At 51.2% G+C, this 25088-nt stretch overlaps 5 protein-coding genes across 5 annotated transcripts; 1 reads left to right on the forward strand and 4 right to left on the reverse strand.

Annotated features, from left to right (window-relative positions):
- On the reverse strand, positions 1-3107 carry ETH_00031665 (zinc finger (CHY type) protein, putative; the record flags this gene model as incomplete). The annotated part of the gene is made up of 4 exons (XM_013378330.1): positions 1-112; positions 354-637; positions 834-984; positions 1297-3107. 4 exons carry the CDS (start codon positions 3105-3107, stop codon positions 1-3), a joined length of 2358 nt encoding a protein of 785 aa, XP_013233784.1.
- Positions 3108-4531: 1424 nt separating this feature from the next.
- ETH_00031670 (uncharacterized protein) lies at positions 4532-8809 on the reverse strand (the record flags this gene model as incomplete). Its single annotated transcript, XM_013378331.1, has 7 exons — positions 4532-5412; positions 5559-5915; positions 6097-6946; positions 7033-7316; positions 7571-7766; positions 7964-8202; positions 8716-8809. The coding sequence occupies 7 exons, from the start codon at positions 8807-8809 to the stop codon at positions 4532-4534; spliced, it is 2901 nt and encodes a 966-aa protein (XP_013233785.1).
- Positions 8810-12635: 3826 nt separating this feature from the next.
- ETH_00031675 (uncharacterized protein) lies at positions 12636-13259 on the forward strand (the record flags this gene model as incomplete). The annotated part of the gene is made up of 1 exon (XM_013378332.1): positions 12636-13259. The coding sequence occupies one exon, from the start codon at positions 12636-12638 to the stop codon at positions 13257-13259; it is 624 nt and encodes a 207-aa protein (XP_013233786.1).
- A 665-nt stretch (positions 13260-13924) lies between these two features.
- Positions 13925-14693, reverse strand: ETH_00031680 (calmodulin, putative; the record flags this gene model as incomplete). The annotated part of the gene is made up of 3 exons (XM_013378333.1): positions 13925-14050; positions 14263-14400; positions 14550-14693. 3 exons carry the CDS (start codon positions 14691-14693, stop codon positions 13925-13927), a joined length of 408 nt encoding a protein of 135 aa, XP_013233787.1.
- Positions 14694-16482: 1789 nt separating this feature from the next.
- On the reverse strand, positions 16483-23801 carry ETH_00031685 (myb-like DNA-binding domain-containing protein, putative; the record flags this gene model as incomplete). The annotated part of the gene is made up of 7 exons (XM_013378334.1): positions 16483-17211; positions 17363-17491; positions 17782-17916; positions 18366-18521; positions 18801-19096; positions 19333-19556; positions 20062-23801. 7 exons carry the CDS (start codon positions 23799-23801, stop codon positions 16483-16485), a joined length of 5409 nt encoding a protein of 1802 aa, XP_013233788.1.
- Between the last annotated feature and the right edge of the window lie 1287 nt (positions 23802-25088).

Here is a 25088-nt window from a genome sequence, read left to right on the forward strand (position 1 = left end):
TCAATTTCTTCCACGACGGCCACCCGCATTAAGGAGCTCCCCGTAACGCCAATCAATGGCTGTACCTTTATGCCCATACGCAGTTGGCACTTTGCACAGGTAACCGAGCAGCCTGCAAAGCAAGCAGTTACACACCTTCATACGTATCACCACGTAGCGCCCGCGTACTCTGTAAACTAGAACGAAACAGTTCGGCGGATTCAGGCTTTCTAAGACAGAAAGACGTCACAGACTGTCACTTCGTAAAAGTCCACTGCGACTGTGGGCAGCATGACTTAACTTGTGAATACATGAAGGAAAGAGAAGCAAGTAGTTAAAGGAAGCACTGTTAATTAGCTACACTTTTGCATCACTTGCCCGCAGCATCCAAGGCTGCTCCATCTTTTGGCAGCGAAACACGCATATCTGCTGGAGTTTTACATCGACCACACGTGACTTGCAGTCGTATGCAACTCAGGTGCAGAGAAGACACCCCCTCTGATGTCGTGTCTATAAGGGAAATATCGCTGCCACGTGCCACTGCAGGCGTTCTCGCAGATACTCCCGTATTATTTTCTCCATCTTCGCCATCAAGCTCATCTTCTGGGCCGTCACTCGGCTCTCCTGACTCTTCTTTGGTATTGGTCCCCTCTGATACCTGCGCGAATTTCAAGGGGCGCGGCACATCTGCGAACGTATTAATGAGCAAGTGCATGCCTTGTTAAGGCAGGAGCTCCTATTCAATCCCACTGATATAGGCCATCTCACACAGAGACAAAACATGGCTGCGGCTGATAAGATCAAATATCTATGAAAACTTGTACGCAAAAGTGGAGGGCTCATTATTGGCTGACCTTCTGGCGCTCATTTAGCACAGCACTCCGGCAAATTTGAAACCTCATTGCGCATTCCTTCGCCGTACGAGTTCCCACGTGGCTGCTGATGTTGCGCCACCTTAAGACTGGCTCTGCTACCCGACGATACAAAACAACGGCTTCCTCCAATCTGAATCAAACTCCAGAGCCCTGGAAGCTAAGATATCGGGTGTGCGAAGTAGACGAAATATAAATCACGCAAGCACTAAGTATAGCACTGCTTCAAAGGCGCAAAAACACATAGGGCTGGCGGGAATCAGCTGGATGCTGCACTGAAGCGGCACCCAGTACTGTACCCCATTACAAGCCCAGGTCGTCACGACCATGCAACAAACGACCTCCGTTCATGTCCAGCTACACAGCAGCATAGATATGCAATAAAAAGGCATTCAAGGAGGTCTAGTCACTGCAAGGTGTAGTGAGGAGTAATGTCAAGTCATACTTCCTTTGTTCTTCTTCCGTCCAAGGCATCTCAACCTTTTGGGAGGCGGACTCTGTGTGAGGTACTTGCAACTCAAATACTTCTCTCAAGTGCCTGTCCACCGCTTTAATCGCCGTACGCACGAGATCTGCTTTCTCCCCTCTGGCTAACTGCTGTTCAATGACTTTTGAGAAGACCATCTCGATCGCATTTCGGCGAAAGTCGTTCAATTCTTCATTGCATACATATAAAGAAGCTACAGATGACGCAATTTCGCAGCTATGCGCATCAACAGGGCCACAGCCGTGCTTGGTTGCAGGCGGCGGGTGTGAATCTCCTTCCCCAATATAGTTCGCAGAGTCCGCTGACGCAGTCGCCACCGTTGCCGCCACAACTGTTGCGTTGTCCTGGCCATTTACCCCATCATTCATTTTTCCCCCTCTAGAAGGCATATCGCCGTCTTGTTCACTGGTGAAAATTGCTTCAGACCCCGGATAATTCTTCTCCACTGTAACTTGCAGACGCAACCCACAGGGCAGCAGGAATTTGTCGAACTCAGGGTCTGTTGGATTTAAAATGACCTTAAACACGCACAAAGGTGTGCTGCTACCTAGCTGATACCCGCCAGCAGGAAGCTTTTCGCAACTATATCCGTCGGTGTACGGCACATCATTGGTGGGCTTGGGATCCACAGGTGCTCCGATGGAAGAGCCGTCTGCATTACCGGCGCTTTTTCTTTGTTTTGATGCGTCTTCTATTGCTGTTGGAACTTTTGAATCCCTTGTGTCTAAAGAGGAATTTCGCGCAGGGGTTTTTTTCCACTCTCTATCGGCTGAAGGCTGGTGCTCCAGAAGGGTCATCAGCCGTGGGTGACAAAACAACAACGAGAATGAGCCGAAAAACTGACGCCGAAGTCGTTGCAGCTCCATTGCAACTGAAGACGCTACACCAGTCGGCTGTGGGCGCACACATACGCGGCGGCAATTTACCGACGGCTGCTGTTGCTTCAGCTGTTCTCCAGGCAGATGACTTTGCTGGCTGTTGGACCTCTGCTCATTGTGGATTTTATCACATTGCTGTCGCTGCACGTGCCGCCCTTGTGGGTACCTTTGTTGCGTACCTCTTGTGTGAGTGCGTTGCCGTTGCTGTTGCTGTTGCCGTGTAGGCTGTTCCCCCAAGTGCTCTTTTTGAGTCTGCAACTGTTTCTGACTCACCGACTGCTCCAGCACCTGCTGAGAATTTTGTGGTTGCTGCTGTTGTGCCTTCTCTTCCTTGTTTTCGCGTACCACTGGCCGCCACTGGTAGTTGTGTTGAGGTTGATGCCCTCTATCACGAGTCCACCGTTTTTGCTCCCTTCGAGGACGCTGCAATTCGTCTCGCTGTTCTGCCTGCTGTGTCTGCTGCTGTCTTGTCCCAGGCCCTTCTCTGCACTCTTGGGTTCTTCCCTGTTCTGGAGGATCTCGCGCACCCTGGAGGCTTTCTGGCCGCCCCCTCTGTTGTTGTTGAGTAAATTCACTGACAGTGTTGTTTTCCCCCATCTGTCCCCTATGCTTGTGATTGTACTTATTCCTATTCCCACGCCCATGGGGGGCACCACCACTTTTGATACGTGCTGGTGCCCTCTGACTCTGGAGGTCCTTCCGGTTACGTACGTCCAGATGGTCGCCAGCCCTTTCAGGGTGCCGTTGCTCCGTCCCTGACAAATGCCCCTCATGATTTGAGGTGTGCGCTGAACGATCCGCCAGTTGCGCCTCTTGTTTTGGATGAGGCTCAGGAGGACTCTGTGTTGGCAATGGGTCGCCACCGTGCTGCCTCATGCGGAACAAATTCATTGGGAACACTGAAGGGGGATCCTAATGCAGCAGCGTGGCAGTGAGACGAGAAAGAAACGCTGGATCCCGGTGTTCTGGGCTTTTGATGAAACTGTGGTAATGTACTCGTATACCTCGCAGCGCCTGCGTAAACGCCAGTGCTCAGACTGCATCAGGAAGTTGAACTGATGCTTAATATCTCGACACAGTGGCGGCTAATTACGCATACGGTGACTGTTGCGCTTGCTGCATCAGGTGTCAAAGGCCGCTGCCGTAAGTGAGCTCATTAACGCTTAGCTCTCGATTGCGCCCACACGGCCATACCACACACACTTGGTCGCTCACAGTCAAAGCCCTTCCTCTGCGTGTTCCAAGCCGAGTTTATTCATTGCATCTTCAAGACTAACATAAAATGGGGCGATTTTTTCACCAAGTTTACGTTTACTGCTCATAGCGTCGGTCGGAGGAAATCCCGTCTGCAGTCAGGTGTCCACTCTTTGGGTCCCTCCGCTTGCAAACCACTGTGTCCTTCATCAAATAAGCGGCTCTTGCTTTATTAGAAGAGGCAATTTTTAGATTTTTGAGGCGTATTTTTACCGCATGTCTCATCTGCTCTGTGGTGAACTGGTAGTGCTCTACCGTGTTCCAAGAACATCTTACGTATGGTCCCCCCTCCGTGTGGGCTCCGTGTGGGCGTGAGAAAGTGGGGAGAAAACTAACCCTAAAAATTGCCGTACAGACCCTGACTATTATCCTCTTCAACTGATATATTAGATATATCGTGTCTCAGCTCTACTAGTCTGCGGAGAGCAGATCAAAATGGGCGGAATGTATCGCGCAGCGAGAACCTACGTTCACTTTGCACGTACTGAGAAAATGGCAATCATAGCGGCATTCCCTGTCTAATTTGGCACCTTGTCTCTCTGCTCCGCCACACAAATGCAATATTCGTGTATTTATACGTTACCCGGACAAGACATTCCGTGCACCCCTTAACTTTATCGTGCGTTGTTGATACGACACTCAAACTTGAACCACCCTCGGCGTAGTGTTGTAGGCAGCAAGAAGAACAGAAGATGCGTCTGCTTGATGCGAAGCAGCTCATGTCAGTAGCCGTAAAAGGTCGACTAAGCCGCCCGTGCGGCGAGTAGCCGGGTCTGTCACACCATTGGTTACGGCGTTCATCAACAAACAAATTAGAACGTAGCCTCCGAACTACATTAGGGGTATTCGTCTCGTGCTCTTCCCGCGCAACGGAGATGACGAACTGCTCCTGCCTCACTACTCCATACCGCAGGGACAACACTCTTACCGCTTTTCTACAGCATTACCCCCACGGAGCGGCTGTATTGCTGTACCTCCTATATCTCACATAGCACAAGCTGTATATGCGTGGGAATCCTGAGTACTTGATGGAAATACGAAGGCTAGGCTTTCCAAGTGCCTTACTCAGGAAGCGCTGCGGGCATTTCTTGCGAGCGGGACGCACTGATGCCGTGCAGTGCTGCTGATGTTGCCGTATCGAGTAGAGACTGTTCAGCAACGTTTTTAGAGGGCTCGAATACTACGGTGGTCACCGCGCCGCTGACTGTGTCGCGGACGATGTTTCTGCTGCTCAGCTTAAAACCTTCATCTCCAATGGAAAGGCAGTCCAAGCCTGCTTTCTGTCCCTGGAGCCTGGACCGACTGCTGTTTCTTGAGTCTACGAACTTCATGGCAGGTTTGTCTGAGGAAATTATATTTCTGCTTTTCGCTGGCAGCCCTGAGATATCACCTGGATTCGAGGAAGGAATGGGAGGCAAAACACGCGGAATAGGGGTAACCTGCTGAGATGCTGTCACGGACAAGGAGCTGCTTCTTTGCTGGGTCTCTGCTCGGTCTTGAACAGCGTGTCCATCAGGTAGGACAGGAGGCGCTGGCGTAGTGGGCATTGGAACCGAAGCCGCAGCGCCCACAACATGCCCGGCATCTTTACTTGATATTCCTCTAGGTTTGTTGTCAGAAGTTGTAGGGTCGTAGCCGCCTAAAATTGGAGGAGGCTTTGGGAGGCAGCTTCCTTCATTGGCAGCTGCTGCACGAAGTGCCCCGTTGTTGGATATTGCAGTAGACGCCGTTGGCTGCCGTGGGTTTGAACTAGAAGCCCCGCGGTGAGCCTGCGCACGTCCTGGCAAGCTTGACTCTGAGCATGATTCGCTGTGGCCCCCTACGGGCCGCGAATAGACTGCTGGGAGACTAAGTATGCTTAAGGGCAAATGACGTTCCATACGTTCCTCAGGAGACCTCTCGGGCAGCCAATGCGTACTCTGTGAGCGCTGCGAGTCCCCACCTAAAAAGCCAACAAGTTGACACAAAGCTCACCTTGGCAAATCAAGTGGCGTGCTATGCAAGCAACGGGTTACCGAAGCGCTTCGTTGCTGGGTACGTGAATATGCTGAACAAAAACAAAAAGCATGAAAGCGTGAAGCACCGTACCCTCATCTTGGTGGAAAGCCTTTTCGCGCTCTGACTCCCTGTTCCTCTGTTGAAAGGAGTCGTCACCAAGGATTATGCCCTCCATTTTTCGAAGATCTGGGAGGTACAGATTTGGGTCTGCTGCTTCAGGTGTGTTTCCATAGTCTCCCTCGATCTTCGAAATGGCGTATCGGAGAATGAGGTACTTCCCTTGCGCTGGTGTCAGTCCCTCAGAAATCTTGGGTCTCTCGTGTGTTTTGTAGTTGTCAAATCTGAAATACTTGAAAAATTGCTTCTCAACGTACTCCGGCCCCTCCCCACTTAGTATGAGGTCAATGGCAAATTTGACAAGCAACAACGCTTCAGCAGCTGAAGCTCCTGAGCGCACCGACGGAGCAAAGCGCACAAATCTCGGAAACAAACACTTTGAGAGTTCGAAAAGTCCCCTGTGTACGTCAGGATTTAGAAATTTGTAGGAATTTGTCTTGGCGTCATTGCTTTGATCTACTTCTAGTATTTCATTGTTCTGCGCCTCACGGCAAAGCATGTAACAGCTTACGGTAGATATCTTCTTTCCACTGAGAATGATCCTTATCCTCCAGCGTGCGTGTCTCACTCAAGACAAGTGGACGGACATGCAAGCTTCCCTCGGACTCTCTAAATGGCATGCTGCAACAAGCGTACCTGGTGAAGTGGCCGGCAGTGGAGCCTCCTTCGGTTCTCGGTCCAACAAGCTGCGTTCTGAGAATCCCACTGGCTGGTTGTGGCTCTCTTGTATTAGTCTTTGGCAGTGAGTTGAGGCTTAGTTCTTGCTTAGCCCCCTCACTGTGACCTAATGAACTCGGAGGCGTCTCTTTACTGCCTTGCCTTGTTAAAGAGGTCTGGGGCAGCTGTGCAGATGGAGCTCGTAAAAACGGGCCCGCAGGTGACTCCGAACTCGATACTTGAATGTTTACTCGAGACCCTGTCCTTAAAACTCCTTCAGTATATTCGTCCGCAGTTTTTCGAGTGGTCACAGGCAAAGGCACTGTAGTGTTTAGTGCACTCCCACTTTTGGTGTACCTTTTCTCGACCTCCGCTAGAGACTGCCTAGATGGGCTTTGTACAACAGGTGATGCTTCGTCCGTACAAGGCACAGGAACACGCAACACATCTTGCACAAAAGTAGCTTTAGGTGGTGGGGGGCCGGCAACGCGGCTCTTCTGTATCCTGACATTTTGAGGCGCCTGCATTGTGGAGTCACCGCCACACTCAGCTTCCCCATCAAGCGTATGATAAATTGTCTCAGCAGAACGGGGGTACATTTGACGCTGACTCATAGGCCGCGAACGATACACGTACAAGGGGTATGTGTGCGCCTGCATCCCTGATAACGAATTTGTAGTAGCTTCTAGGGGATATGGGAACTCCTACACAAAAAGCAAATCGGCAGCACACAAACCTCATAAAATCCGTGTATAACCGTAGCCTCTAATCTTTGGTAACATTGCCTCACCACTTCGTTGTACACAGCATCTCCATCTAAGGCATCTCTCTCCTCCAGGATTTTCCGCTTGTGCAGTAGTCTGACTGCGTTTAAAATGCGCTGCACGAGGAGCTTCAACTTATAATTCGAGCTTTGTAATGTGTTCAGGGCTTTGCAGACTGTTTCTGCGCAATCTAAGCTGCCAGCGGTCAAGCGCTGCTTCGTCCCTAGCGCCTCTTCAAAATGGCGTAGCAAGGCATGTGCTATGTCAATATAACCCCTCACGATTGTCCCGTCAACGAGTTGGCCTGTATCTGCGCAACATTCCACCGAAACTGAGGTGCCGCATGCACTTTCTCCCCTCACCCGTACGTCTGCGATCCTGACTGGGGACGCTGTAGCCGTGGTAAAGCAGCCTTTTCAAAGCATACACTCCGGCAAAGCCAGCCCCAAAATACTGGTACCCGGCGGCCCGAGCGGTGTTCAAGAAGCACATATCACTCTCAAATGAAGGGCCAGGACTCAATGTGGATAGATGCTGCTTCGTTCACTACATTATATTCCCTACATGTTGGCACAGCTTCAGAGGCGCAAGCGTCTCGGTCTGGAAACTGGCCCCAGTTCACCTCTACCCTAGGAGACACCTGGGCCTCAGGAAGTGCAGAGGTGGTGGCGCAATCTTGATCACCCTTTTCAGTCTGCAGAAAAAGGTTTTTCGGGATATCCCCTTCACGCTCGAGGCCGGAAACTGTTCTGCAATATTCCTGAAGATCGCGGCCACCAGCATTCCCACAGCTTATAACTCATCTAAATACCTCAAATAATACAAGCCTTCGTTAAAACGTGAAGGTGGAGAGCCCACCATAGTCCATGCAAAAAAGAAAACGACTGGGCACATTCAAAACGACTGAGCATAGGTATGCTTGAGGGAAATGTAGTATGAGCTGCATTTCAGGCGCACCGTAGTGGGCGGTGGAGCTTCGAAGCTCTCGAGTTGCCGAATACCATGAAGCAAATCATCTTCGTACTGACAATCAGTCTCGCCGCTTGACAGGGCGGCTTTTGTGTTTTTGCGTGGAGCTGTACATTTTCTGGGGACTGACTTCGAGCGGCATCTGACGGGTCCAGCGTGACAAACGCTACAACGCAGGTAAGGCGCGAGGTTACGGCGGCGCTCAACATCATCATAGTACTCAAAATCTGCACGCAAGGGAAATAAGCCACAATCACGGATAAGATTTTCTGCGCACTCTGTTTAAATCATTGGAGTTACTGTGAGGCACGATAAATTTCCTGTCACTCAAACATTCTCTAGATTGTGCAAATCCGCCAGGCAATTGAAATAGCAAAGGCACCAGCAGCTCTAAACAATCCTAAATGTAAAACTCATGAGCAAGCGACTCAGAGAGGGACAGCACGAAGTGCGAAACTGCTCTTCGACAAATATTTCATTGAGAACTGACGTGCACCAGTCATCACTAAGGCAAACTGGATGTAGAACCTTGCAAAAGCACTGCAGTAGCTCAACATACGAATAAAGAGACAGCTGGGCACGTACAAGTTCGGTCTTCAGATGCGGGTCCTTCGAAAGCCGGGGGAGCTGAAAACAGAAAGGCACATGGCAGCGCCAGCCCTGCAAACCACAGTGCTCTCCATCACAAGCAGCGCAATTCAGCAGCTGTGGGCTGTTTCCCTTGAGAAGCAGAAGCTCACGCGTGCAGCGGATGACTGTGGTCCCCCTCTGCAAGCCAACGCCAAAGGCGTTTCTAACGCCTTCAGATATACCCGTGCTACCGCTTCGCATCATGTGTGAAGGTAGATGTGCTTGTTCTTCAGTGACGAGTTTCCACAACCGCAGTTTGTCAGAAAGTGGGACCAAATGAGCCCTTCTGCAGTGAAGAAAATAGCCGCCGCCTCCCCCTTCCGGCCCCCTCGGTGACTTGGACACAGAATGTCACCAGTCAAATTAAAACCTAAAACTAGGGGTGCACTATTTCTTCTGCAGTAGCCTGCGTCGATCTGCGTGTTTCCATGAGAGCCCACCCGTGCAAAATGAGGCCTGCCTAGATGAACAAAAGAGAAAGGAGTGCCGCATTCCAGCAGATAAAAGAGAAATTGTCAAGTGCAACGGAAATGCAAGCCACACTTTTTGGAAAGTGAGATGGCCCCCAGCTGTACAGGAAGGCATGGACACCGCTGGAAGGAAAAGCAACTTCTTAGGTGCATGAGCACAGAAACAAACCTCCCAGAAGCAGCTGCAGCAATGACAATTTAAAGCATGTTACATTTTTGGCATCTTTTAGCGAAGGACTAGCTGCATCTCTAAGCTTTGGGGATGAAGGAACACTGGTCTGGTTTCGTGATAGGGCCCCCAAGCACAGCAAGGCGAGGTTGGACCAGTATAGTCAATAAATAGCTCATTTAAATATAAGAAAATAAGCAGATATATTTCGCTTGCTTTTCCAAAAAGGATGATTTGTGGATTCGTGGATTCTGCAGTTCTCATGACATTGCCTTCGTCTGACCGCGTCTGACGGCGCCGGTCGATGCGCGACTGGCCTGCCGCACGTCTCTAGTACTTGCCGCGCGAAATTTATTCCACGTTCAGCATTTTTTTACTTCAACATTCTATCTGTTAGGGTCAGACCAATCTAATTATGTCGTGTTTCTGCCGAATGTGCATCGTCTTGCACAGCTGCCTGCTGCACAGACGGCGGTGCGACCACCACTAATTTGAAGAGGTCATACAAGGCCTTCCGTGTCACCAGATCTCCTCCCGTAGAATGAGCAGAAGCGGGGGCCATAACGCGTTAATCTGCACCCCTTACATAGACCCTTAGGAGTGTCAGCCTCCTCGCAAACTTTTCTTATCAAAATTAGCTAGCAAGCGAGTATTCAAGAGTTTAAATAGTGGCGTAACAGTTTTCCCCAATTCCTGGCCCACCATCCTACTCAGCAGCAGGACTTCTGTTGGCGGCATTGCGCAACCCCTCAACAGTACTGTTTCTTCAGCCCTTTGCAGCGAGGAAAACTAATGCATGGAGCGTACATCTGGTAGACGCTCGACACGCAGAAAAGTATTTGGAAAATAAGATTCGTTAAAATGTTAATATGGAAAGATGTCTTGATTGAATACTCCCAATAAGCATTACATGGAAAATTGTGGAGTTATTACTACTTGGATATACTTCCTCTAGTACGGTTTTCCGCGTTACATCAACTTAAAATTCCACGGCGTGTGCGAGTCCCCAACAACTCCTTCAAGTGCCACTCTTGCAAGACAGTCCCAACGGATATATATTCAACTACATTGCTACCTTTATTTCAGTTGGTTAGAGCTCTAGGGGTTGCGGGCCTTGGCAGCTTCGTGCTGAGGCACGCGTTGGTGGATACATCAGAGCGCAGTTAATTGATCCGACATTACAGAGGGCATGTGTCTCTATAAGGATTACAAGCTCGCACAACCGTCGGTGAGGCCTGGTGTGCTCTGCTGTTAGGCCCTTGCTTTGGGGCAGGCAAGAGCCACTGGTGCTGCTGTGCTCCGCACGCTCATGCAGCGACGCACAAATATGGGGGGTCCCCTAGGAGCCCTCTACGCGTCTTTTGGGGGCACTTGCTGTTGTCCGCCAGGCTGCCCAGCACTGGGCCCCTTTGGACTCTAGATCGTCCTGCTCTCTGGGGCAGAGTAGAATCGAACTTTTGACGCCGAAAAAGACAGAGGTGTTTCTGGAAACCAAAACTCACAATGATGCTGTTTGGGCCTCCATCGCTGTTTGACTGTATCTTTAATTAACAATGGTACGTAGAAGCCACGTATTCAGAGCAGCACATAGAAGCCGCGCTTAGCCTAGCTACGGCAGGCAATATTTGCTGTATTTTCAAGCCTCTGCTCTGTATCGCTTCGCCTCAGTCGCACGCGCGTGCTATATTGAGAGCACATGCGACGTTAACTGGCCCTTGAAAAGCACCGTCAAACCCCATGTTTATGGCATCTTGACTGCTCGTGAACCACATTTCCTGCAGATGAGCAGCTCCAGTCGTAGAAGAGCTATCTCACTGCCTCGCGTGAGTTGCTGGTTCTGGTTCCGTTCAACTTACAAGGAACTGGTTCCAAAATTTAAAGAAGGTCATTTTGAATGAAACCACCACTGGGTATGCTTGCAAAATTTCCTAAGAAATCAAGTGTACGTACTTTGCAAATATGCAATTTTTAATTGTATTTGAAAGGGACAGTTTAATTACAGCTAATGTTTTGAAGTGTGGTTTGTATTCATGTCCCTACTTGCACCTACAATGTCCTGGGGAAAAAATACTCACATAATAGCAAGGCAGTTGGATTTGGAACGCCGGGAAATCGTGGGTGTACATTCCCTAGGGGTGGATTTTGTTTGCAACTCCTGATCCAGAGACGTGCAAAGAGTCTCAACTCCGTAACGGCTCGCTGTCAGTTTCAAACAGCACAGTACTCTACAGCATGCAAACCTACTGCACTCTTGCACACGACAGGCCTGCGCAGGGACGATTTCGAATTCATTTCAATTGCTTTCTTCCTAACCTCTATGAGTTTATGTTGCCCGTATGAAATAGCTTTCCCTTTCTGTACCTAACTAAACCCTTCCCAACTTCCCGCAGGACACAAACCTCCTTCCACACTAATGGAATCCCTAGAATATTAGCCTTTTTTGTGTCTCCTTCAGTCACATTTCAAACTCTTTACTCAATCTTGGATAGACTTCTTCCTGCACATTCTCCCATTCTTAAGAATTGAATGCTGCAGCTACATACCTGGTTCCGCAACTTGAGGATGACCTGGAAGTGCTCATGTCCCATAATACACCAAGCCTTATGCAACCCATAACAAAAGGTCATGCAGCTATTCTTAGCCCTCTTGTGGAAGTCCCACTTTTCTTGAAAACACCTCTGGACTACCGCAGCACCCGACTCAGCCCGACAGAGGTACTGGCGCTCCGTGTCTCCAAAACCAACCGGGGACAGGCTTTGGATGCCTTAGTTGTGCCTTAACTACTGTGTTTCTAGAATAAAGCAAATATGTCATGGTGCTTTTTTCTATGTTCCGTAGCGCTTAGCATGATGAGCAGAAGTGAACGGGCATGCGCATGCAGCCGCGGATGCGAGTAGTAGGGCGACCGTGGGGTAAAACTGTTATAAAATGGAGTCTTCTGTAATAATTCGATTACATCCTGCATTTAAAACGCTACCACACATACAGACTGCACAGCGTCGAAAAGGCCCGAACCCACAGCTACATTACTCCCGATTGGGTGCCTGTGCCGTTGCTACCTTCACAAGTCTTCTTCTGTATCCTGCACTTTCTTCTTCCTCCAAAAGCTATTTTGAAGAGCGTAGTCTGCGCAGTCTTGACAGTCTCGCTCTGAAGTGCACGCACTACAAGACCAAGGGTCTGCCGGCATCGTTGGGCGAGCTTCAGCCGAACCAGCGAAGACTTCAACAATGCATTCCAGACTGTGAATTATTATGACACTGCGTGCGCAAAGGGGCATTATCTTGCCTAACGGACTGAGCCTAAGGAGCAGGGCTGGGGGACAAATACCGCACAGCGGCCACTCGTGGAATGCAGGGTCCCCGGCTTAGCCGTCTGTGCCCGGAAGAGAATGACCGTAAACTGGCCATTGGCTGTGTCGCTCCTGGGTCTGCTTGTGACCTCATGGTATTACGTAAACATGCTGACTTTAACTCAGCAGTTGCAACAAGCGAACACCCTGAATGCAATGCACGCAGAGTACTCCTCCTCAAAAACGCTGGAGGCGCTAGAGATCCTTGAAGAATTCATTGACGAGAGGGGCGTAGTGAATTATGCCTTCGATTTTTTGGAACTGAGGAAGAAGCGGGATGCAAAAGGGCGGGCCATCGACCGTGCAAGGCGTCATCTGACCCAGTGGTTTTCACGCGTTCAGTACTTCTACGAGTTTGGCTACCTCAAGCATGAATATATCCTTCGATTCCCCGGACCCGAGAGAAGCCGACACTTTCTGCACTTGATAGAGCCCCTGGAGTTCATTAGCAGGAGAGCCACTGGCAGGAAACACTCAGGCGTATTTGACTTTTTACGAGAAGTCTACCAAATGCCCCACGTGCGCCTTTCTGACGAGTTCAGACAAACGGTGGAACGTATGCTCCCTCTTCAAGGCGAAGAGGACAATGGTGAAGCTATTTTGGACGATGTGGGTGACGATCCCTTAACGGATGGAGACGACAAAAAGAGGGAAGAGATGTGACTGGCAGCATAGGATGTACTGCCACCGACAGACCGCGGGCAAGTGACTCCACTAGGCACCGCATTTCGTACAAACTTCCGTCCTAATAACATCTTCCCACAACGTGTGCCCCCAGCAATGGGCGCGAGGTGGCTTGCTTCTCGCGTGCGACCGGTACAGTCGTCAACACGCGCAAAGGCACTTCGATATTGGCGAAGAACTTTCATCACGGAAAAAAACTGACGGTTGTAGTTAAACTGTTAAGTTAGGTACATGCTTGACATGCCTGGCAGAATGTTCCGCCAGACTCGCTTGTAAAGGCTGCGGCCGCTGCTTTTCAGCTTCTGACTATCTGTACCTTGGTGCGCGTAGTCCCCCAAATTCGCCTGTACCCCCCGTGGTATCGTCTCAGCGGACACAGAAGTCCTAGTGTGGCTGCTTCGGCTAATGGCGCGGTACAGCACCTGAAGCTTCAGACGCACTGCTCTTCAGGTTGTTCATGTTCAGACAGCCTCTTGATCGAGCACAATCACGGTATTCAGGAATCCACCTGCCGACTCACGTGACACTGCACTCGGTGGGTTACGCTCCCGACGGAGCGCATAGGGATGCACGCCGTTCCCTCTCGGCAAAGACTTGAGCCTGCCCTTTGAAGCAAGCTAAGTTGTCTTCTGCTAATGCAAAAGTTAGTTGCTCAAGAGAACCTTCACAAACTCCGCGTACTTAATCCGACCCGACTTACTGGGGTCGGCGTCCTGCACCATCTTCTCCACCTCTTCGTCCGTCAGTAGATCCCCAAGGGTCTTCATAACCTGCAGGAGCATCAACGCACCAATCTATGCTGAGGAGCGCCCGTAAGAAGAAACACATGCACAATTAACTGGCACCGCGAACAGGGCTATTCAGCATGTGCCGGTGAATCCACTATTAGCCAGCTCTTTGTACACCCCTCCCTCCCCATACCGGGGAACGTGCCCAAAAGCGTGCGAGTTGACTACACAGCATACTGTCACTACTGTCTTACTTGCATGAGCTCATCAGTGGAAAGGGTGCCGTCGCCCTTTGTGTCGAACACCTTAAATGATTTGATAAGGTCGGCTTCCGGGTTGGAACCGCTCAATTTCTTCGTAACCCAGCTCTCAAACTGGTCCCACGACATCGACTGTAACATCGAAACACAAACTAGGCACTTCCTGCATGGCATCCGTGGCGCTCAACTTCCTCAAAGTAGGTGGGCATTTCTACAAAAAAGCAACAATCCTGAGTTCCGTAGCGCTGCAAACAATCGACAGTATTCTGGTGTGAGCTCACGGCAGGAATGCCATTCGCTTCGTCTGCATTCACGACGACACCTATGGAGCGAATCGCGAGCAGGGCCTCGCTGGACGTCAATTCACCATCACCATCTCGGTCAAAAAGAGCAAAGGCTTCTCGAAGGCGAGGGTCGGGCGACATCTCCTCAGATCTGCAAGCAAGCTAGTATGAATCCAGTTGGGAAGTCCTGCAGCAACGTAGTAACGCACCGACTATCATCATTCGCACCTTCGCAGAGTGTATGCTGTCAATAACACACCACAAACACAGTACATACCGAAATATAACGTGAATTTGCCCCCGGGTGTAAGAAGCACAATTCTCCGCTCCGCTAACGGCGCGTCAGTGCACACTCGACTTCCGTTCCCAGCGACAGGTCTGAAATTCAGCTAGTCCACACCCTATTGTTCTCAGCTATCCAAACAAATTATATACAGCAACAAAACCGAACCACTCAGTCAGCACTGCACGCAACATGGAATACCGACAGCCACGGCCGGTCCAAGCGCCAGGCGGACCATTGCTATCAGTCTCAATAGGACTCTTTGTTGAGCCTACCTGAAGATGAGTAAGTAAGAACTGTAATCCGGTTCTTAGAAAAACAGAGGAGAATGCGGGTTCCAGAGTCACTGCATTCGCCAATGAGCGTCAACGAAGAGCGGTGATGATAGAACAGCTTGATGCACCCACAGGTGAGCCAGGTTCACTCTTTCTTGCTGTACTCTGCAACCGAATAGCATCTGTTATGTTTCTTCTTCACTCAGATACATCCTCTTGACTTTTTATTGTTTTTTGTACTGACTTGGGCCTGCAGACTCCCATAACTGAGAGTTTGCCTTCCCGACCACTGGCGTTTCCACTGGCAGCGAGCAGTCGATTGCATGCGGTTTTGTTATTGTCCCTGCTACCTGTGTGTGACTCCGCCGTTGTACACGAATAACAAAAAGAATCGCATAAGTTTTTATACCATTCAAAGAGCCCGGAGTTCGGCGGAAAATTGGTGAGCAGCCACTGCATTTAAGGCGTTAGCTGAACGCTAGTAGCGCTCCTGTGAAATCATTAGAGTCACAGGCCGCCGCAAAAAGCCGTCCACACTTCAGGGATATCCTTCATGAAGTCCAAGCACTGTTGCTTCAGTCAGCCCAGGGGCATCTGCCCATGGCGGCCGCAGAGGCAAATCCACGAGTGCAAGCACTCAGTGGACACCCCCGGAATCGCTGACATCATGAAAGCACCAACTTGATGTAGTGATGCCCACAGTGCATTCTGTCATGTGGCTAAGAGGACAGCTGTTGAGAGACGTTTGTGGGCCCACGCCGCCGGCTACTGCCAAGTAGTAGCCTAAGGACCCGCCACAGCTTCCAAGTAAAGTGACTTTTTTGTAACTGGCCCAGAAGCGCCCAAGCGTTCGGGAAAAGAGCAATGAAGTGCAGTTTGTATAATCTCCGTTCTCTCTACAGCGTGCCGACTGTAGCTTCCACCCTGGCTCAAGTGCCATAGTTCAGGGGTGATGAAGGGAGCAATATATTGCTCCAGCTCGTTATATTATCCACGCTCGCGCTGCGCAAAACCTGACTAACTATTGCACTTACCGCGGCCCCCAAGGGGCCGTTTCACTTGCTTGGCTCGTCCTGCACCACACAACTCGCTAGCTAGATAGACAGGCCTCCGCTTAGTCCCTGGTGCTTTGCCGCCTATGAATTTTGCAACACTCAAGAAAAATGCTTTTCTGGCTCCGTGTAATCGTGGCAAGTAGGGGATACAACACATGCCAGCATCGTGTACATGCTGAGCACTATTCGCAACTGTCAATGGACTATACTCTATCATAGAACCTAAACTTGTCCAATGAGCCCGTGAGTGAGGCCCCTGCTACAAAGTAGCAGACTGTTCCAACATCACTACCGTTCTATATACTCATATTTATTTATTATTCAAGAGTTGGCGCTGGCAGCTCCTCTCCACTGATTTTCAGGGAGGAAGCAGGACTGGTTGGAACTGGTGGCGCCCCCGATTCGGGATCGTCAGTCTGAGATCGCCTTCTTTCCCTTGACCCAGTGCGTATAGTGTGCTGCATTCCTCGCACAATCCCTTTAAGTCGCACCACCAAAGAGTCAACGACCCTGGATACAGGAGACAGTTGCCCAGTGCCGACAGGACCCGCATGCCCACTGTGACCACCAACGGCACCAAAACGCCCCCATCCAGCATTAAATTGCTGCAGAGTGGGGCCTCCCACTGTCGTCCCGAATGGCCCAGGTCGAGACCGAGCAGCGCGGGAACGCGTCATGTAAGAGGGTCCATCTTCTTCCTGTGGGCAAAATCTACGGGATGCTATTTGCACACACGTGAGAAGGGTGTCGAGTTGATGATATTTCAAGGTAAGAGGAAGTCCAGATGCAGGGGAGGATGCATCTGCATCCGCTCCCTCTTGATGCGAATGCTGAGGTCGATCTACCAGCAAGCAGCCAGGCACGAATGACCGCTGAGGCGGACCCCACAAAGGTATTTCGTTTGGAACGCTGACAGCCCTGCCCGGGACCACAATGCCCTTGGTTGAAGCCGGCAGAAAGTATCCATCGCTCATATTTTCAACGAACACCTCAGCGCTGTCGCTGTCGCCTTCTACCCACTCCTCCCCACGGCAGCCCACCGGGTCCTTCAGCGCAAAACAAATGAATCGCAGAAAACAGAAGCAGCATCATTTTGCTAAATCTCACAATCCAACAGGTTCTCAAAGCAGCAGTTGACATTCAAACGGCAAAGCTGAAAAGAAAGCAAACAATTCAGAGAAAGTGAAAACATTGCACCTTGAGAGTCGTCTGCAGCGCTTCCCGGTGAAGCAGATGATCGCTAAAGGCATCAAATGGCAAAAAATTCTGTCCATTGAATCGCTTCATCAGCTCTGTCTCGCACTCCGACGATAAGCCAGAAACAGCCTGCAAAGATATGCATCTCCACATGTCATTCACAGCTTGCTGCCTCTACATTATCCTCTTCTGCAGGTAAAACTCTGCAGGTAGGACGTGGGAGTTAACCGGGCTTTAAGGAAAGCACCACACAAGACGTATGTGTGAACACAAAGTGCACAGAAAAGCAACGCTCTTAAACATCTTGAGGAAGCCGTGGCCAACGGATAAGAAGGAAAATCGCCTTCTCCCACTCCAAAGTACAGCCAGAAGTTGCCATTCTGAACATCGTAGTGATAACTGAATGCCAAAAGCCCTACTTCAGCTACAAGCTCCTCTCTGCGTATTTGTTTTGAACCAATGTGTCTGTTCCGCTTCTTGACACGGGTGCCATCCTCCAACTCTTGCAGTCGCCGCTTTAGCCCAAACTTGAACTTGAAGCGGTAGTAAAAATCCTACGAAGAAGCCCAATACACTTACGTCGAGGTCACGAAATAAAAGAAACAGGCACAGGAGCACCGAGCATTCACATCTGTACACGTAGAGAACTGGGCGAGCATTACTTGCAGCCGCACAGTAAACACAGGTACAAAAAACGCCAGCACCGACACGCATACATGACCACACAGGCACGTAAGCCGCAGCAAGCGCTCCAAAGTCTCACACACAAAGGCTGTGCATTCTGAACATATTAGGTCTCCTCTACGTGATGCACATACAGACAAGTGGCGCATCCAAGTAAAATGTTGAAAACCAATCCTCACGCTATCCAAAGGGATCACTGCTGTTCGTGCTTTCCGCATATACTGGTATAATTACCGAACTATAGCTGATTTGTACCTATCGAAGAAAAGCTAACTGCTTGAACAGGGGACGATCTAGAGCTGAACTAATATTCTCTCACGACGCAGTCTCGAGTGGTTTTTCCGTCCAGGCAAGCTGCAATCTTTTCAAAATTCTTCGGGTACATGAGATACTTCTCCACGAACGTCCTCGCCTCAGCCTCCGCCCAAACTGTGACCGCTTTCCTTTCTGCCTCTTCCTCGACAGGAGTAAACACCTGTGAAAAACGCATTGAAGCCACCCAGTTAAGTAGTTATCCAACGCACACTCATAATATTTCTGCACCACTATCATTCAAGGGTTTAAATGAATCTACATGCGTACAGGCATGTGCAACGGTCATGCACGAACATAAAGGTGGACATAACGCACTCGACTATACGTGCGCACCACTGCGTATGACACGCCAGGAGAACTTACACAAAAGAATGCAAGACTAGCGGGGCACTGGGGTACTTGCTTTCATATTCTGTTATCAAACAACCAAGAAGCTTACTCTTGTGCTGTTGCAGGTGTATCCGCATTCTCTTTCCCAATCGAAGATAGCCCAATCTGGATCAGTCTGCAGCAGATCAATGGGATGAACGCCGCCACCACCTTCCTGTTGCTTTTGCAGTCTTTGCCTAAGACTTTGGCCCTGAGAAAAGAGGCAAGAATCTCTCCAAAACACTCCTGGTCCCGTCAGGTTAGAGAAGTTAGCCTGCATCCACTCCCTCTTGCTCTCGCGGCTCGCTGCTTCCTCCTTCGCCCTTTGACGATCGTTGCATGCATCCCCACGTAGGGTTCGCCGCCCTGCAACGAACCAAAGAGAAGGTTAAGGCCTTCACTCATGTAATGCAAGTACCTCCTATGTTCTGAGTGTTGAAGGCGCACACATCCATTCGTCACTATAAACCACCTCTGAGCCTCCACAAAATTCAAGACGACTACGGTTCCCATGACATAAAGTCAAAATAACCAACAATTGCTCGCCAAGCTGTCGAACTCCGTGACGTGCAGCTGCAGAGCAAGCAGCAAACAGGCCCTACCCGACACGTCCGTTTGCCTCCGCGACCTGTCGTGGCCACCGTTTGCATCGTCTTGCAAATCTCTGCTGTACTGTTTCTCATATGGCTCTCTGGGATTTCCCTGCCGGAAGCCCGCAGGTAGCGCCATCAAAAGAGACGGATGGTCTACTGCACGCACCGGGAGAACCCCCCACCCAAACACATCGCCCGATAGCAGACGGCGCCTTTCGAGCTGACGACGGTGGCTGCAGTGCAAAAATTAGCAAGCAAATAACGAACAGATATTGCAGACCGACGCGTGACCATACTGACAAGTAAGTTCGCACATAGACACACATACAAAAATGTAAGCAAATTTAGCTAACCGGAATCCAGACGGAGTGCGACCACGCAATAATGCAGTCGCTGTGGAGTTAGCGTCCGCAAAATGCGCACTGCCATGAAAAAAACGCACAGTGGTAAATGTATGGAAACGCAATGGTTGGGATGGAAAAGCAATTTTAAACGCGAAGTGAAGAAAACAACTCAAAAAGACGGGCGAATAGCACACCCAAGAAGCACGGTGGCACACAGGGGGTGCCTGACTTGAAGACACCAAGCATGTACATACAAGTAAACAACTGCACATATAGGCTTCAAAGCGTGCATACACACAACGCTGCAGCCCAAGTGTCCGGGAAATGAACTTTCGTACAAAACGAACAGCAAAAGATGGACTGTGCAGCGCAGAACTGCAGAGCTAGGAAGTACCTTCTCCACGCCTTGTACATGGCTTTGCAGACGATCTTCTGCTGCCGCAGGAGAAAACTCAGGCGCTGCTGCCTCTCAGAAATCCTTTGCCCAACTGTCTGGATACTGTAAGGGCCCCACGAAGGTCCCTGGCCGCTGTGAAGGGCGCCCTCTAGTATTTTCAAATCCCACGTCCACGGCTGCTGCGGCCCCCGTCTATAGGGTAGGGAGAATGCAGCGATTACGCCAGGATCCTCATCTGGGAAAGGCATGAGGCTACCAAAGGTCAGCTTGATATCTATGAACTCTGCCTCAGGTTGCAGTTGATCCTGCTGCTGCTGCTCTCCTGCTGCTGCCAGCAACGCAACAGCGCGTCCCGCAGATATTCCATAACGAGGGAACAACCCGAGCCACTCGTGAAGTTTCTGGAGTCGCTCTATCTGCTGAGCATGCTGCTGCTGCACGCCCTCACCATTATTTGTACACGCTGCTGCTGTTGAGCTGGCTGAATTGCTGTTCTCGTTTGTAAAGAGAGCAGTATCTGGGTCCCCGACGGCTGCCGCAGCTGCTGCCGCATCTGCTGCATCCATGGAATCCACAATTGACGCAAGCAGCACGAGCTGCTGCATTGTTACGCCTCTACTCAGATGTTTTAACTGTTGCAGGAGTTGCTCTAAGGCATCCTGTTGCCGTCTCTGCTGTTTCCGTATCAGCGTCAGAGCGTCATCTATCAGCAGCGGGCCCTCAAGGTTCCTCTCTTCAGCCTTCGTTGCGTCCTCTGAGCGAGGCACCGTTGTCGCTGCTGTCCTTTCTATCTCTGTTAATCCTTTTGTCACTCGTTGTGCTGCGGCTGGCTCCGCTTCTTCCATTGTTGCTTCCGTGGTGGCCTGCTCCGTCACCCTGGCGGAAGAGCGCACACAAAGTCTCCTAAGCCTCAAAACAGGCTGAGCGGGATCACGGGAGTGTCGATTGGCGCCAAGAGGATCAGGGTCGTTATGCACGCTCTCCTCGTATCCAGGAGGCAGCAGCAGTTGGGCCCTGCAGCACACTGGCTGTTCCTGGAGCCACTGCAGCCATTGACGTGGAAACAAATCCCGCCTAAGAAACAGCATGACTTGCTCATTACATGATGACGACCCTGCAACAGGTGGCGAGCCTCGAAGCCCTTCGTCGTCGTCGTCTGCTGGAGGAGGGTCCACCCATAAAGGGCCTCGATGGTGAAGCGGCTGATCTCCTGGAAGCCCCAATCGCCTCAAGCCCGCAATACCAATGGGCCCCCCTATGGCGCCAAGTGGTACAGATCCGGCGGTGGCGGCTAATCCACCACCACCAGCTGTGGAAGCAGCAGCAGCAGCTGGCGGACGGATGCGGAGCTCGACAGTAGCAACGCGGCAAATTTCACGTAATAACGGGAGCCCAGCGGCAAAAGCCTGTGAATGGTTTGCAGCAGCCAAACTGTCAACCATGGGCCCCTCAGCTGGCAACCACGGGACCCTCTTCACATTCTCCCCTGCTGCTGCTGCTGCATCCAGCGGCAGCAGCACTTCTGCGGCTGCAGCCGCGACAGCGGCAGCTTCGGATCCATTAGCAGCAGCTGTGGCTGCTACGGCAGCAGCAGCAGCAGCGGCGGCTGCCTCCTCTGGAGTGAGGCTGCACTCAGCCTTCATTTGAGAGGCGGCAAGACACAGAACGTCAAGTGGTGGCCGATGCCTTGTTGCTTCTCCCCATTCCCGTGGGGCCCCGCGAGCACCCCTCCGTTTGCCCTTAGGCAGCTGGCGTCCCGCTGACTGCAGCGCTGCCCGAAGCAAAGCGCGGCATGGATGCGACCACAACCCTGTCACGTTAGCTGTAGCTCCTGCTGCTGCAGCTGCCGCCGCTGCTGCTGCAGCTGCGGCTGTTGCATTGGGTCCGTCTCCTGAATCTGCGCCCTTAAAGCCTTCTTCATCCTCTATATCCCCTTCATCCCCATGGGGCACATCAGCCTCGCGCTGCTGCTGTGGCTGCTGCCCTGAGTCCTCAGAGGGACTGCCAGACCGCGGTGCTGCTGAATAACCCACTGAAGAGACAGTTGCTACTGCCGTTGCTGCTGCCTCTCGCTGGAGCGCTGCTACATCAGCATCGACAGCCTCTAAGGCAAGCCGCAACCGCTGCTCAATTCTGCCCAAGGTCTCTATGGCCGACGGCCTTCCGCCGGTATGCTCATGCTGCTGAGGTAGCTGCTGCACCTGCCGGTGCAAGCTGCGCAGCAACTCGCCTACTGTTTCCGCCTCCGCAACTACTGCAGCTTCCTCGGGGCCACCTGGACCCCCCGCAGCGCAAAGCGCCACCTCTTCCTCTGCTGTGCGGGGAGGCAAGCAACTAACAGACTTGGGAGAACACGAGTATGGCATCCCTATGCCTCCTTCATGGTTCGCTTCTGCTGTAGGTTTTGCATCAGCTGGTTCTGCCGCATCTTCTGGCAAAGTTCCTGCAAAGCATTCTACTTCGCCGGGCTGTTGCGTTGTTGACTCTGCCTCCTTTGAAAAGCATTTATCTGGATCCACTGATGAGAGTCTGTCACTTTCCGTGGTAGCCGATCGCGGATTCGGTGGTGCCGAAGGACTCTGCGGAGGACATGATAACTCTAAGAGGGAGCCCTTGTTAGTTTCTGTATCCGCCAAGACTTCCTCACGTGCCGGCGTGAATCCAGAATTCAGTTTCGTCGATGCCGTAGCTGTAGCTGCTGTTAGGAAAGCTAGTGGTGCACTCTCTTCACTAGGCTCCGCGGCAGATGGAAGATTCGTCTCAGGAGTTGTTGCGGGGGCTACAGTTGCTCCGGGGGCTACAGCTGATGCTGCTGCTTGCGTGTCTAGTTCTTGTGCTGCTGAGCCATTAGCCACTGTAGTCGAAAGAATTAAAGGCTCCAAGAGCTCAGGCCCGCTAGACACCTGTACAGATCCTTCAAGTTTCAAATGCTGACTCTTTTCTCCCACATTAAGTTGCTGCTGCTCATGCACCCCTATTCGCTGACCCTGCATCTCCGTATCCTGCTTTTCCCCATTTTCAGTCCGCTGCTGTTCCATGTGATGCGTAGCCTCCTTGTGAGGAACACAGGACTTGCTCGTCACCCGCGGCTGCTCGGGAGCTTCGTCCAGATTGTGTTCACGGAAAGGGGGCAAAACACGCTGTTGCTGCAGTTGCGGTTGCTGCTGCTGCGCTTCCAAAAGATCCTCCCTCTCAGCGCCGCCACCATCACGAGCTGCGGCATGCTCACTCTGTATCTGTTTCTTCTGCTGGCGTTCCTGTTGCTGCTGCTGTGCCATGCGTTGCTGCTGCTGCAGCTTATGTAGAGCAGCAAGCCCCAGCCCTAAGTTGCGCGACCGGGCATTAGGGTCATCTTCAGCCACTGTTACGCCCACGATATCTCTACTGCCCCCTCTTACTGATGTCCCTTTGCACTGCAACAGTTCAGAAATTGTACTGCCAGTGTCAGCACCCATCCGGCCCAAAGCCACATCGCTAGTCGAGGAAGGCAGCACGTGAAGTGCCGTCAGAGACGGCAACAGCATGTCCACAGTGTCATCCTCCTCCAATGCAGACTGCATACGGCGAAGTAGATCATCACCTTCTGCTGAAACGGAGGCTCCCCCAGGGGAAACTGCTGCAAGAGGGCCCCCTCCAGCACCGTGAGCAGGAGAAGTAGTGTGAGCGGGCTCCCCCGTAGCTTTCGGAGGGCTCCGGTAATCTGTTTTAGCAGATGTTTCGTCGCTCACTGATGGCATCAGGGCCAGGAAGCAACACTGGCGGTTCAAGGCAGCCAGAAGAGAGAGGGGCCCTTACGGCCCCGCCAATGTCACCGAGCATAGGGGGGCCCTCAGCCCCTTGGAATTCTACTCAAAGCGTATTGAGTAAAAGCAGCTACTCGAGAGCTTACAATGCTTTTTCACGCCGAAGACAAAGCAATGCTGCTGCCTCCCCTATGCAGCGCAAGCATGCAGTGTCCTCACCAGATAGCCTTGGAGAGCCCTGCCGTGATTTCGCTGTTGCACAGGTGCTACCAAACGCAGAAGTTGTGCAAAAAGTAACAAAAAGATGTTCTGCGTGTTTTGCACGTGATCGACAGCAGCCCCGTTGACGCCTTGGGACTAAAGCCCAGAGTATCCCAGCGAGCCAAGTGAAATAATAGGCATACAGTTACGCCACTTTGAAAAGAAGTTGAGTCCTTTGTTCCGTTTCCAGCAACTAGAGACGAGACTCATGACCTGTACCCTGTAGCCAGTCACAGGGCTTCTCGCATGCAATTACCTAATGGTGGCTTCCAAAGAAAATCTTCGTACACAGTTCTAGTCATGGGGCGAGAAATGAAGAATGTGGAAGAAGATTTGTATGTAATGGAATTCAGAGCTCCGTTTACTCCCTCCGCCTTATTGTCTAGCATCCCTTCCACCCCTTGCAGTGTACTGTTCCCAGCTGCACGACTTTACACGCTGCAAGCAGGAGCTTCGCGCGCAGCCCACAAGATTTAATTTAACTGAAGTTGTAGAAAACTAAAAACCGGCTATACTAATGGCCACCCTTCTCCCTGTAAATTCCTTAAAGACCGAATTCAAAGCTGTTGGGCTTTCGCCGGGCTCCAGAGTACATGTAAAGCCACTTTCCATCGGAATGGTGGGGCAACCCACAGCGTCTGCACAAATCTCTGCACTTCATTGCTACTTCTATTGGGCTAAATGTGGAGAACTCTTATGGGAAATCCGTGGAAAGTACGTATCCTGTGGCGTTGACGGAGAATTACTGCTTGCTCCCTGTAGAGCATATTTTGGAGTTGTCTTGCGGTGGCACGCGGGCCCGTTACAGCATAGCACGTGAATTTCTACATGACAATTCTCTGTAAACGGATGGCTACTATCTCTATCTGTGGGTGGCAGCGAGTGTCAATGAGCTGAACCGGAGCTATCGGCAACGAGGGACACCGCCAACTCACGAACCCATCGGCCCGAATTACCCCTAAATCTAGTGGATTCTCAACGCCACACTGGTTAAACAAAATTGTTCATAAGGAGCACTGG

Source organism: Eimeria tenella, genomic scaffold (assembly GCF_000499545.2).
Source record: "Eimeria tenella Houghton genomic scaffold, Eth_scaff8, whole genome shotgun sequence".
Taxonomy (NCBI): Eukaryota; Apicomplexa; class Conoidasida; order Eucoccidiorida; family Eimeriidae; genus Eimeria; species Eimeria tenella.